The following is a 15,487-nucleotide window of genomic DNA, read 5'->3' as shown; positions in this document are numbered from 1 at the left end:
TATAATCTCATATACTTTATAAAAATAATTAATAATTTTATTTTTATATATAACCATTTATAAAATTATTTATATTTATATTTTATTATTAAATATCATATTTCAAAAAAAGTTATCGTTTACTTGAAATTTTATTAACTTATTTTTATACTAACAGTTTCAAAAAAATAAAATAATTTTAAAAAATAAATAATAAAAATAAAAAAATTGTTTTTAATTTTAAAAAGTTAAAAATAAAAATCCTATAATGTTAACGAACGCAACAGAGTGCTTGGTTTAATTATTTGAGCGAAACAACATATTCCAACTACGAGTGTTATATATATATATATATATATATGAGAAGTCTAAGTGGAATCCACATAAATATTTATTCAAAAATAAATCAGCCCGTAAAATGAAACACACATTACACTCAAATTGATGTAAACGTGGATGTTTTTTTTTCCAAAATATGAAAATTTATTATATTGCCTAAAATAAAACTATTGGCTTAGAATTGCAATAAGTTGAAAAGGTTTCAAGTTTTGCGTGATTAAACCTATGCAAAAATATTATTTTCACAATTTAAACCCGACCTTCATATTATAAATAGATAGTTTTATGATAGCACTACAATCACCCTTTGCCAAATTAAATTCAAATGAAAAAAAAAACACTTTGGTTTTCTTTATATCTAATTTAGGTCGACACCTGAGCGAAAAATGGAAATCAAATGAAGAGAGTTTAAATCAAAGGCAAATCACACAAGTTGGATACTCCTTTCCCAAGAAGTTCAACATGGGCGAAATTGCAATCTTTACAAAGTCACCATATGCATTCATATATTCTAGCAGGTGAAGTACAGGTAAATACAATCATCTTTAGATTGCAATCATAACAACACAAACCGCAACTATAATCTGTTGGAAAATTAACACAAAAAACAACATTAAAAAGGACGAGTACTGGCTTATGAACAAGAGCAGATTCTTATGGAAATGGAATGAAAAAATGTCAATACATGAGGAGAAGAGGGGCATCTTCGGATCAGCAGCTAGCCTTAAATTTTAGAGTTCATAATCAAATAGATCATTACCATCCATACTTGGCTTGCGTTTGAGCTTTGGTAAGGAAACCTTTGGAACGCCGCTCTGCCAATTCCATCTCTTTCTGCTTCATATCAAAGTATAATGATCCTATCTGATGCTTCCTCTTGTGAAGTTTTGAAGGCTTTCCTTTCGTAGAAGCAGGCTACAAAAGAATAATATAATTCACAACAAATGAAATAAAGCATATAAGTAATTCAACATACTGTATTAATCACTCAAATTCAGCCAATTCAGATCCCCCAAGTCAATCTAGAATAGGGGTTCAATTTCAATTTCTGAACTAGGGGTGAGCACTGTTCGGTTAGAACCGAAATAACCAACCGAACCGATTTGATTTAATAATTTGGTTCGGTTTTAAAATAAAATCAATTCGGTTCGATTTTAATTTTTGAAAATTTCAAGTTGATCGGTTCGGTTTTTTGTCTTATTTGGTTCAGTTCGGACTACAATTTGAAAAAATTCAGTTAAATTGGTTTTGGCCGGTTCGATTCAGTACCGAACCGAAACGACCGATGCACACCCCTATTTCTGAACTATGCAAGTTCTTTAGAGTAGAGGAAAGTAGAGCAGCCAAAGTAACCAACGATGGACTTACCCCCCTACAAACACAAATGACAAAAAGATTTAGCAGAAAATGGCTGGATTGGCACTATAACTTAATAAATTTCTGAACCCATAGATTTGAAAAAACAGCGCTTCTTCTTCCTTTTTTATTCATGGAGTGAATATACAAGGAAACGATTTGCGACCCTGTTTTGCATTTAGGGTCCAGAAAGCACCTTCTAGAAAAATACAGTTTGGAAAAAAATCCCATTGAAAAATACAATTTGGAAAAATTTTTGTTAAAAATACAGTTTGGAAAAGAAAAACAATTTTTTAATTTCGTTGAAAAATACAATTTGGAAAAAGTTGTTTTGTTACTTTAGTGTTTTTATGGCTAAAAAACATACCAAAATTAAACTTTTTTAAACTCTAATGAATATTTTCAAGGAAAGGTTTTTTCCAACAGCAATACCAAACATACTTTCATAGATATATACAGGATCAGAGAGCCTTCCATGTTCTAAAGAATGTAAATCTTAGAACAGGATTATATGAGGTACGTGGACCAGAAAACAGAATACATAGACACATTATAGTAAAAAAAAATGTCATTGCACAACAATGTGAATACCACTAAACTGCAATAAGAGAATATACCTGATAGGATGGCCCAAAAGCAATTCCAGTTGACTTGACCTGATCCTCCCTAGGCCGATTCTTTGTTAGCTCATCCTGCTTTACCTCAATTATTTCAGTTGGAATATCATTCCTTCCTCTTTTCCCTGGCAATCTCAAAGTACTCTCACTTGGCCCTGTCCTCCCAGAAACTGCCGTTGCTAACCCATCACCCCAATTATTGCCATATTGCCCATAATCACCATAATTCCCATAGGTGTCATAACTCTCATAACTTCCATAACCTGAACCATCAGGTCCAGTGACACTACTATGAATGCTGTCTTTACTTACTCCTGATTCAAAACTGCCAAAATTGCCATAATTTTCTCTGTGTTGATCATAACTCAATTGATGGCTCCCAGAAGCACCACCCTCATAATTTCCAATACTTTGATCATTCTCCATCCCAAATCCGCCTGAACTTGAGGTGGGTGCATTAGTTTCAATGATAGATCTCCTTCCTGACCCTGCAGCTGATGGAAGAACACCCAAGACCGAGGAATTCTTGGGGGCAGGAATGCTAGACAAGAATGACTTCACAGACAAAGATTGAGACAAAGATTGAGACAAAGATTCATTGCGCCGTTTTTTATTCTTTTCTTCTTCCTCCTCATCATCAAAATCAGTGGGTTCTACATTAATGGGGTTTATAGGAGGCTTGAACTGCACAACTTTTTTGGGAGTAGGGCCTAAGGGTGAGAGATTTGAGATGGATTCTTGTGGGGTTTGGGTTTTAGGTTTGGGGAGGGAAGAGAAAAGAGAAGAAAAGGATTTCAGGGAGGGTTTTGGATCATCTTCATCTTCCTTGATGCTATTTTTATTACTATTACCATCATTTCGGTGAATTATGGGAGTTAAGGATCGTTGTTTGGGTTGAGGAAGAGACAAGAAGAAAGAGGAAGATTTAGGCTGTGAGAGGGAAGAAAAAAGAGATGAAGATACCGTTAATTTGGGAGCAGAGGGAGAGCTTTGCTGATGGTTCTCTTCTTCATCATCCGAAGAAGCATAATTGGCAAGCAGAGAGTCCATCACACAGACAACAAGAATCTTAGCTTCTCAGATGACAGCTTTGGCTATTTGCTATTACACTGCCGTTGGAATTGGATCAAATTCACAGAAGGCTGGACAATGTTAAGGTTCCTGTAAAAGTAGAAAAGCTAAATTGAGAGAAAATATTTGTACGCAAATTCACAAATCACAATAAATTTTTTTCAAGAACACACAAGCCCATCCTAGAAATAGAGAAATGGAGAAATGTCCTCAATATACATTACCATATTTTAGTAAACAACAATAATAGTAAAAAGCCTAAAGAAGAATACTACAGGCTGAGCAGAAGAGTTTTATCCAAAAGGTTAACCAGGTCACATCAAGCCTAAACACATACCCTCATACAATATCCTTCCCATCACTTTCTAACTGAAAACTCTAACCATGAACTCATTATAATAAATCTAAAATTGGAAATTTTAAATTCAGAGCTACTGTAAACCTCCCAATGCTATTCGAATGCAATACCTGAACATAATTAAAATAATCGATCATGCATTGAATCAAATAAGTTCATTTGACATCAACTCAATCGCCAATCAGAAATAGAGTTCCATCTCAAGCTTCAAGTCAAAAGCAAAGCCTCATGAAATAATGCTCGAATTACCATATCTTAATAATGATTAAAAATCAAAATTCTAAAAACAACTCGCAAACCCTAAACCTAGAATAGGACAAAACGAAGTAAATCGGGAATCGGAAATCTTACCGAATAAAGAGTGCTAATTGAGTTGAAACAAAATTGGAAAAACAAGATTAACAGGAAATCAACGGCAGAAACCAGAGCGGGAAATTGGCAGCGCAGAGAAATCTCCCAAAATCGCTTCTGCACCGCTTAGTGGAGAAGAGAAGAGAATAGTTTTTTTCCTCTAAGCTGATAATACATACACGTATTAAGCGGCGACACAGAGGTGAAAGGACAAAAAAGCGCTGAATTTACTTTCGAAACTCAGCGTTTTTGTTCGGCCAATGGGCTGGAAATGTCCAATATTGCCTATTTTACATTTTAATTCACACAATAAATATGGAAAATTCTGATTTCTACACAAAAAATTAGAATTTTTATAATAAAATTCAGTATGTTTTAGATAATTTTTTTTTAATTTTAAATTACATTCCGGATTATATTGAACGGATTGTGTATATATATTTGAATGTGTGAAAAAATTTTCTATTATATATTAAATGACTCAAATTTTACTTTAATTATACTTTTAGTATGTAGTAATGAGATTAATAATTTTAATTATGATTTATTTTAAATTACATTTTACACTAAATTGATATTCCCTATAAAATTTTTATAATTTTTATTGAAAAATAAAATTTATGTAATATTAAATATATTTAAATTATTATTATTATTATTATTATTATTATTATTATTATTATTATTTAAGATTTCTCAGAATTACTTAAATACATTTACTACTAAATTAAGTCTCTTAAATTATTATTATTTTAGAAATTAAATATATCAATTAATTATGAATGACTAAGATTAATATTATTTTTCATATGTAAAATCAGTTTATATTTAAAAATTAATAAAATATTATATATAAAATATTAATAAATTTTAATTTTTAAAACTTAGATAAAACTAAATTTAAATATAAATATTATATTAATTTATCTAAAATTTAAAATTTAAAATAACACAAACATTAGTTTTTCAACCTATTAGCTTTTTTTGTTTATTTTTTTTTATAGTTATGGATTAGCCGTTCTAAATTCCATTTTTCTCATTTCAAAATATAATATCTTTCATAAAAAAATATTAATAATAAAAAAGTATAATGAAAGGTGGTTTGATTAAAAATTATTATTTTTTAATTTAAAAATGAATTATATATTTTGATTTAACTTTAGAATATATTTTCCTAATTTGTATGTTAAATTTATATTTCGATTTAAAATATATTTGAAACGTATATTTTAATTTAAAATATATTTTTAATTTTTAAAGCAATTTAAAAATAAATATATTTTTAGAAAAAAGTAATTAATTATTTAGTAAAATTAATTAAATTAAGTAACTTATGTATTTGGTTGAAAGACATTTGTGCCTGAATGTGAATTTATTGAGCTAGTCTAGAGGGCTTAGAAATTAATATTAGCAAGAAATTCTAAGGTATAAAGTTTGGGATTTACTTAAACTTGCTGTGAAAAGTGGCAAGCTATGAATAATAATTGCTAAAGGAAGAATCACATCTTACTAAGTTGTCTGGCAGTTTATCTAGAGAGAGATCTTACTAAGTTGAAACTCTTAAAGTACAACTTAATAAAAATTAAAGCATAAAACTAACCTACAATAGAATAGGACTGCCAACAAAGTGTTGAGTAACTCTATTGTCTTAAACCATTCAAAGTTTCAGCTAGGATAATGGGAACTTATGAACTCCCTATATATAGAAGTGATGACCGCTGGATTTCTCCATCTCGGTCAGGGGCCAAGCCCTCGATCACGGCCCATCGCTCGGAGGCCCACACGACCCCAATACAAACAGATCCAGCCCGTTCGAACCTTGATACAAGGTCCATATGGATTTCTCAACCAGGCCGACCCAGTCCCCATTGCCTCTCAGGCCGGCCCAGCCCTCACTGCTTCTCAGGCTGATCCTCTTTGGACTCAGTATTATTCCTATTTCCCAGCCCAGCCCGAAATCGGGAAGAAGGCCTCACCTTCAGCCTTGTAGACCCATCCACACACGCACGAAGGGAATCAGGGGCCGTTACGCATGAGACAGGTACCAGATATCCTCGTACAATCGTATCAATATAGTAGAGACAGGTGGTCCAATGATAGTCGGGCCGTTGCACGTCACTGGCATAGGAGAAAAAGAGATAAAAGGAGAATGATCCTCCTCTAAGCTCTAAGTTTTTCCATTATTCCAAAAACCTCTGTAAAATCCTATTTCTCTGGATTTCAGATCATCAAGAAGTATTCATGAAGAGATTTGTGGAACAAGAAATATATAAAAAGCAATCAAGGAAAACTATACAGTAGTGAATTGTGTAGTTGATTGAGGATTACTAGCAAACCTATCTGACTGAGGATCAGTAGCAAACCTATCTCCAAGAGCAAAAAGGATAAGAAATCATTAGTGGAGCTAAGTGCCTTCACTTCTACACGTGAGATTCTTAGAATAGGTGGTATTCTCTTGTGGAATGATAGACCCATATTAGGCAATATGATTGAATTTTAAGGAAAAAATTTATTGCTTAGTAATGCGTTTAATTCATTTTAAGTGGTTCAGATCTCGAAATTCTGAAAGCCAAATACATTTATGATAGGATCCCATAATTGAACTACAACTATGAGGAAAGAGAAATTCAATTTGACATTCTGCAGGTAACATAAACCATCCATAAATAGGTCTGGCAGTGTCCACTAGACTGTTGCTTCAAATTTCTTCATCCATCCTTTGAGCATGATCTTAATGGTCCTCAACCTCTTAAAGTAAAAAAGGACTAAAAAAAGAGAGCACAATAAACAAAAAGGAGTGTAGAGACTAGAATAAGAAGAGGCATTTTTAGAGAAGAAAAGGTAAAAGGATTAGATTCCTATATAAGAGAGGGATAGCGACACCAAGAGGAGTAAGGGAGAGATGCTATCAAGTCAAACCCTTGTTGACCAAGGTCCAAGAAACCTTAAATTTGAAGTTGGGTTGAGCCATCAAATCAAAGACAAATAAAATAAAAGATAGGAGGCTTCTTATTTGGATTTTGAGCTTACATTTAAGTATTTTTATTCCATTCATCATGTCTCATTACTCCAAATTTCTTTTTTTTTTTTTCAATTCTCCTTTTTGTAAAATTATTTTTTGGTCATTGTCAATAATTTTTAAAAAGGTCCTTGAACTTTTTCAAGTTGTCTCAAAATATATTTCAAGTGAAACAAAAAAATGAATAAATTTTAATTTCTTTGAAAATATCACCCTTTCTAAAATTCAGATATACTTAAAAAATTTCAAAAAATCATAGAAATTCAGAATTTTATAAATCCTAATAGATTTACAGAGAATTAAAATCCTAGAAAATTTATCTCAATTTCAGTTTTTGATCTCTCAAAAGGATCAAAATCTAGTTTTTCTTAATCCTTTAAAAGGACAATTGATCCTTCAAAGGACAAAAAGTTTGTTCCATGGTAGGTACACAGGAACAATAACCTGGTTCAAGATATGTTGCTTGCATTATTGATCTACATGAGAGCCTGATTCTCAATTAGTATAAGATAATTAGGAAGTTTGAGTTTTTCTCAAATATGAATCCTCACAATCATCTAATATTATCTCATGTTTTGGCAAACTACGAGAGTGTAGACCCCGAATTTTATACTATATATGTATATGCACATTTGATTCAATAAAGGCCTGATGATAAGAATCACATAATAATTTCAATGCATTTAAAATTAATTATTGAGTTTTAAAGAGGTGTTTTATGCCATGAAGAAAATTGAAAAGGTGAAAATAAGGTTAAAAAATAATAAAATGGGTGAAGAAATTAAAGAAAAGTCAAAATTGAACTTTTCTTTTCTTTTTTTATACTTTTCCATGAGGCCTAAGGACCATTTGGATCTCAGAAAGAGTGAGCTAGCCTAAACATTAATTCGGCTACTCTCTATGGCCATTCAACCAAGTTAAAAAAAGAGTGGTAAATTTTAGCTCTTATAGGGGATTTTGGGAAGATAAATAGAAGACTATTTGAGCCAAAAATCAGCCAATTAACCCAAAATCAAGAGGGATAGCTAGCCATTTTGAAGTTTAAAGAAGAAAGGACTTCTTCTCATTTGAAAGTGGTATGTTTTAGCCCACTATTTTTCGAGATGCCTTTTTATTTTGCAGATCATGTGCTAGATGCCAACAGACTGAAAATCTGAGCAATAGAAATTAAATGCCACAGAATCTCATCATGGTCTGTGAGGTATTTGATGTATGGGGCATAGACTTCATGGGACCATTCCCACCATCCTTTGGATACACTTACATCATCCTTGCAGTAGATTATGTGTCCAAATGGGTGGAAGCTAGAGCAACAAAAACTGATGATACAAAAGCAGTAGTAAACTTTGTAAAGACCAACATCTTTACCAGACATGGAGTACCTAAGGCAATCATCAGTGATAGAGGGACTCATTTTTGCAATAAGGTGGTGGAGAACCTTCTCAGAAAGCACAATGTAATTCACCGAACATCCACAGCCTACCACCCTCAGACAAATGGGCAAGCTGAAGTGTCCAACAGAGAAATCAAGACCATCCTAGAAAAGACAGTATCCCTCAACCGAAAGGACTGAAGTGTACGTTTGGAAGATGCCTTATGGGCATACAGAACAACCTACAAGACTCTATAGGCATGTCTCCTTACAGACTGGTCTATGGAAAAAGCTTGTCATCTTCCAGTTGAACTTGAACACAAGGCATATTTGGCTCTAAAGAATTGCAACATGGATCTTAAAGAAGCTGGACACCATCGTAAGTTGCAACTGCAAGAGCTAGAAGAGATAAAAAGAGATGCATATGAGACTTCTTGGAACTACAAAGCCAAAACCAAAGCCTCCCATGACAACAAGATTTCAAGAAAACAATTTGAGGTTGGTGATAAAGTCTTACTTTTTAATTCTCGTTTGAAATTGTTCCCAGAGAAACTACGATCTAGGTTGATTGGACCATTCATTGTGGAACATGCCTATCCTCATGGAGCTGTAGACATCCGAATCATAGAGATAGGAAAGATTTTCAAGGTGAATGCACATCGCCTAAAATCATACTAAGAAGGATTTGTAGTGCAAGTAGTGGAAGAAATTCCACTATATCACCCATCTCATTCTGCTTAAGTGGATCGCACCATGCACACCACCCCCAGGGGAGTACTCAGTTTCCTTTGCTCTTTTATGTTTCTTATACATTGAGGACAATGCATGAATTAGGTATGGGGGTGCATATCTCTGAATTTTTCCTTTCAGTTTTCCCATTTTTCCCTTCTTCTTTCAGTTCTGCGATTTTTCTTCTTCTTTCTTCTTTCAGTTTATGCGATTTTCCCTTCAGTCTTCTTTCAGTTTTACTTCTTTCAGTTTTGCGTAAGAATAGCTAGCCACAGTTCATTTTTTTCAAAAAATTTTCGTTTTATTTTGCTTTAAATAATACACATACAACCACGGTCTTCTTCTTCTTGATTTGCTCTACTCAAATTGGTAGACTTTGTTGGATGAGCTTTCTTTCCATGACCCCATTGATGTGATGACTCTTTAAACTTAAGTTGAATCAATTGCAGTGAGTTGTATTCATGTTTGGAAATTGCCTTTTGAATTGAATCTTTGAGCTTGCCATGGTGAAAAATATATTGATGACACTCATTAGAGAGAATGAATTGAAAGATGTGTGAATGAACTTAACATGACTTGTTTTAGCATTTGGTGTTGATTTGCCCAAATCATTGAGAAAGAAAATTCAGCAATGGCATAGACTTCAAAAGCATAATTTAAAAACTGTTCCAATGGTTGAAAGACTATAAACAGAGCTAGTAGCCACTCGAACAGGTGACCAATTGAGTAACTGGGGGTGGGTATCACAAATATGTACCTTCACATCAAAAGGTTGGTGACTTTTTCAAGCAAGATTAATTTGCAAAAGGCTGAATAAAGTGTTTCAAGGTAAGGGCAAGTCATTCTGAAAGCTAGAGAAAGTCTTAATTGAACAAATAATATGTGCATGTGTAATCTCTCTCTTGAGGAAAATAAATCCTAGCCGTGGTAAGTAAAGGGAAACAAGGAAAGAAGGTAAGTAACCTTGAAGCATATATTCTTCACTGCAATGATTCAAAATAGGTATCTAGAGTAAGAGCCTAAGTGGAAATAAGGATCACGTAGCAAAGAGAGCTTGTTTGACTAAGTTTATTTGCTTGAGGACAAGCAAAAAGATAGGTGTGGGGGTATTTGATAGAGCATAATTTAGACCATTTTATCATGATATTATTGATGTTTATTTACACCTTTTCTGCCTAATTTTGTGGTTTTGATCTTGTTTTGCAGACATTAGGTGTAAAGGGACAATCTGGTAAAAATGCTCTTAAAACTGCCAAAAAGTGTCAAATATGGAAAGTGCCAAATAAGGAAAGTTTTCAAATATGGAAAGTGCCAAATAAGGAAAGTGAAGAAGCAAAAACAGATAAGGAAAGCGCAGTCAGCAGATTGATTGAAATTCAAATTGCAGATCTTTCTTTCCTTGTTTAAAGATGTGCAGACACCTCAACAGTCAGATCTTCCTATTTAGGCAGCAAGATCTCAAGCTTGCATTCAGCATTCAAGATTTAAAATTCAAACGAAGGCTCCACCTAAAAAGGAAAGTTTGGACAGCATCTCTTTCCTTCTGCACAACCAATCTGCGCGCCTCTTTCCCTCTAAAGACCAATCCGCGCGCCTCCTTCCTTCTGAAGACCTTGCAACGCGCTTCTTTCCTTTTCAGACACAACTTGGGCAGCAAGTAAGTCTTAGGGCAGCATTTAATCCTATTTAAGAAGCACATAAGGCCAGCCGAATACTCTCTTGCTCTTCACCTCTTCGGATTGCATAAGCCCGGCGCACTCTTCCTTTTTTCTTCTCTTCTTCTACCTTTCTTCTTTATTTTTTGGGTTTGTTTAAGCCATGAGTGGCTGAAACCTTTTATTTTAGTTGAAGATTGGTTGAAACTTAAGTTGTTTTATGGATTGTGAGATCTGAATATAAGTTGTTTGTCTTTGGTTTATTCAATATTCATACAATTTCATGCTTGATTCTATTATTGCTTTGTTGTTTTGATCAAATTGGCCACTTGATTCTTGATTGCAAGGTAATATATTGTTAGTTTGGATAATTTTAAGTCCGTAATTGCTTGGATTGTTCAAACATAAGAACACTTGGTGTAAAAACTAAGGAAATTGTATGATCTAGAAACATCTCATGCGTTTGAGTAGCTAGGATTGGCTCTCTCTATCTTTTAATGCAATTGACAGTTGTTTTGATGCCTAAAACCCAAGGACGTTCCTTAACAACTTGTTGATTAGTAATTAATTAGAGGATGTTCCCTAATTGGTTTATGATTAAGGAGAGACATGGTGGTGAGAAGCATTTTCCATCTCCATAACTAATCTATTGAATCAATCAAAAGAACATAAGTTTCAATGATCAATCCCAACAACTGAAGTAGATCCAACTCTTCAACTAGAGCTTTCTTATTATTGATTTTCTTTATTTTAATTATTTGTCTTCTTTTATTGCTTTCAGAATTAGATCTATTAAATCAATCTCAAAATCCCCCCCATTTTACTTTCAGTTTATCTCGTTTCATTTACTTCTCATTCAATTATTTGCTTTCAGTTAATTCTTTTGGTCTTGTTAAGGAAGATAGATAAGTTCTCAATTCTCTGTGGATTCAATCCTTTACCACTATCTGCAGTAGTAATATTGTTGATAACTGGAAATGTTATTTTTGACCGGCTTCGACAACTGCGAGTCAATTATTTTTATTTTATTTTTTCATTTTAGTATCTCGGTATTTTATTCTTTAATATTTCATGGCATAATGTATCTTTTTCCAATCTTAAAAATTAATTTTAAGTGTACTGAAACCATGATGTGATTCTCATTATCGAGTCCTTACTGCTTCGGATGTACATGTTCTTGATTACAAAAAAAGGAGTCTATAGTTTACCCTCCATTTTAGCAAAGGCTGTAGGATGTCCAGGGTTCATTAAAGTATCTTAATGCAGCATGAGGTTTGAGCTCGCCACCTTTTATGACTTACTCGGTTTACTTGAATTAAATCAAGACTTGTGCAACTGACTCGACTGACTGTGTTTTTTGAGGTTTGCCTAGATTCTTCTAAGCTTCTTACATATCTCCCCCTTTTGGAAGAATCAAATCCTTACGTAGTTTGATAAAACCTAGATTGTCTATCCTAATAGTGGAGAAGCTCCAAGGCATGCTCTGTACCTTAGAACTCTCGAGAAAATGCAACATGATTATATGATTAAAAATCTAGACTACCTATTCTGAGTTTAGTGGAGAAGCTCTAAGGCATACTTTATATCTTAAACCCTTCAAGAAACTGCACTATTATTGTGATTAAAAACTTAGACTACCTATCCCAAGCCTAGAGAAGAAGCTTTAAGGCATGCTCTGTACTTTACAACTCTCGACAAAAATGCAATATGATTATGACAGTGTGATTTTGAGGATCTATATCTAGGTCTCTGGGTTTCCTATGTATTTCCTATGAAGAAGAATCAGATCCTCACATAGTTCGACAACAAACTAGACCACCTATCTTGAGTCTAAGTACTACCCATGCATACCTTCTATGCCTTATAGGTATAGCTAAAGTCCTATATTTATGCATGCCTTCTACGCCTTAGACATCTATAGGTGATATGCTGATGCGTGTATGTGATGTCTTACATAATAGATCGTGTGCCCAGGCTGTGCCTATGCTCTTACCAAAAAACATGAATTCTGACTTCTAAAAATTCTGGATTTTGAAAATTCTGATTTACTTTGAAAAACTTGATTTTCTATTTTTTGGATTCTTCTCTCTGGTTTTCTTTTTTTTCTTCTGTATTTCTTGATGTGTTATGCTTCTCTTTTTCTCTCTGATTTTTTTTCTCTCTTATGATCATTTTCTCTTTTTCTTTTCTTTTCTTTTCTTTTCTCTCTTAGCTTTTTTCGATTTTTTTCTTATACCCACCAGGGAATTTTTCTCTTTTCTGAAAAATTTAATGTAGGAAAATAGTTTTAAAAAACATGATGCAAACTCCAAATTTGAACCAACAACACTTTCTTTGAAACTTTTCTATCTTGTATTTTCTGCTCACTAGGACTATTCTTCTAGAAGATACTCGCACAAAGCAAAGGACCAGATCGCGAGAGAAACCTTGAAATGACAAACTAGCAGAACATGATGGGTCTTCACTTCATTTTTCATATTATATGCACTCTTCAGGTCTTGGACTTTCCTGAACTGCCCTTTTGGGCTTTCAACTTAATGAATTTTTCTTTTTCTGCTCTAACTTTTGTCTGAGTTAACCTTTTGAATTTTCAACTCAGTGAGTTTTTCTTTTTCTTTTTCTTTTTCTTTTTTTTCCTTCTTTTTTCTTTTTTTTTATTTTTTACTCTAACTTTTGCTTGAGCCTCCCTTTCAAGTTTTCAGTTCAGCAAGCCTTCCTTTTTTTTCTTTCTTCCTTTTTCTTTTTTTTTTCCTTTTTTCTTTTTTTCTAAAAAATGTTTTCATATAGGCTAATGGCTGCTTCTCTCTTTCCTGTTTCATTCTAAAAATATTTTAATTTATTTCTGAAATTTGAAAAGTAATTTCTACCACATTTTTAAATTTATATATGTCTTGAATATCACCATAATTGGGCTGATGCATTTTTTTAATTTCAGACAAGGCCCCAAAAGTAATAGTTTCAGTAGTTGTGACTTAGACTTGGTCTTGCTAATCATAAAGAATGCGAAAGTTCTGACTCTATGCAATTGGATATTTCAGGTATCTTTCTATTGCTTCTTATTTATTGATTAATTATTGAGCATAAAAATTTTATTTGATTAATTTATTATTGCTATTAGAGTATGTATAGCTAGCTAATTGATTTCCACCATGTATAGATAATTAAATCATAGAAGATATCATAGGACATAATTATAGGGATTTTTATTATTCTTTTCTGTAACGACCCGAGAATCGGACCGCTACCGGCGCTAGGATCCAGATCGGCATAAGGCCGCCGGGACCCGTAGCAAGCCTACTAAGCATCCTGTGCAGCTGGTATAATCCCATACATGATCAAACATTTCCATAAAACATTTAAAACTTTACCTTTACCAAGCTTGACCTGTGTATGCACTATGACCGAACTCATAGAACCCTTAGGGTCAGCATACCCTATGTCAAATTCGGTCCAACACATATATCAACATAATATAAAACTCATGTACAAAGGGATTATCCAACTCGGGCCAAGCACAATACTATAACTCTGAACACATTACATAATACCGTTTTACAATACAACTCTTTTACATCATTACATAACCTTACATTACATCATGTCCACAACTATTCTATTACATATCATAACCATAGCCATATCCTGATGACTTCCTGAACTATCTCTGACCCTGCAAACCTGGGGTTAGGGGAGAGGGGTGAGCTATAAAGCCCAGTGAGCAGAACAATAATAAGAATCATTTAAACATATGCTTCCATGAAATGCAACACATCACAAACATATCACATCAAGGATGAACTTGTCACCAATAGCCCTCTACATATCGTAATATGTCCAACTACGCCAGGGGCGGTTAGGCCTCACCTGGGCTTCTCTTAACTAGCTCATATCATAACATGTCCAACTACGCCAGGGGCGATTAGGCCACACCTGGTCTTTTCTTACATATACATAATGCCAGGGGCGACTAGGCCACACTTGGTCTTTCCATCTCATGCCATATCATCTCATATCATGTTATCTCATCTCATATTAAGGGCTAAGGATCATCCAATATCCATCCACATCAACAACATATTATGCAATGCATCATATTCGTGGATTCTAATGCAAAACAACCTAATACATATCATGGCATTTTATGATGCATGGATCATGCTCTAAAAACATTTACTTTCTCAATTATAAAGATTAAGTTTAGTTCCACTCACCTCTGGCTAGCTCTGAACTAACTCCGAAGCAGCTAACACTGCTGAACACCTCGGTTCCTCAGGTCCGATCCCACACAGGTGGACTCAAATGAGGGACCAAACAACTCTAACATAACACTAAACATCTCCCCAAAAACCCCCCTAAAACACCTCAAAACATGCATAGGAAACAACCATGAAAAGGCTGGACAGGGCACTTTCGGCGGCCGAAGGTCCCTTCCAGAGCCGAAAGCCATGCAGGTTCGGGGGCACTTTCGGCGGCCGAACCCTTACTCCAGATCCGAAAGTCAGGCTCTTTCGGCGGTCGAACATCACTTTCGGCGGCCGAAAGTCTGCTCCAGATCCGAAACTCCACTTTCGGGGGTAAGGTTAGGCGGCCAAACCATGCATCCATAGGCAAGTTCGGCTGCCAAAACTACCTTCGGCGGCC

At 34.1% G+C, this 15,487-nt stretch overlaps 1 protein-coding gene across 1 annotated transcript; it reads right to left on the bottom strand.

The window, feature by feature from the left end:
- Positions 1 to 725: 725 nt before the first annotated feature.
- LOC110600070 lies at positions 726 to 4,251 on the bottom strand. The gene is made up of 3 exons (XM_021736780.2): positions 4,072 to 4,251; positions 2,292 to 3,452; positions 726 to 1,233 (listed from the first exon to the last, which is right to left on the bottom strand). Exons 2-3 carry the CDS (start codon positions 3,339 to 3,341, stop codon positions 1,075 to 1,077), a joined length of 1,209 nt encoding a protein of 402 aa, XP_021592472.1. The 5' UTR covers positions 3,342 to 3,452; positions 4,072 to 4,251; the 3' UTR covers positions 726 to 1,074.
- Positions 4,252 to 15,487: the final 11,236 nt, after the last annotated feature.

Source organism: Manihot esculenta, chromosome 14, assembly GCF_001659605.2.
Source record: "Manihot esculenta cultivar AM560-2 chromosome 14, M.esculenta_v8, whole genome shotgun sequence".
Classification (NCBI taxonomy): domain Eukaryota; kingdom Viridiplantae; phylum Streptophyta; class Magnoliopsida; order Malpighiales; family Euphorbiaceae; genus Manihot; species Manihot esculenta.
The sequence above is the reverse complement of the archived record's forward strand: the minus strand, read 5'-3'. Positions and strand labels throughout refer to the sequence as shown.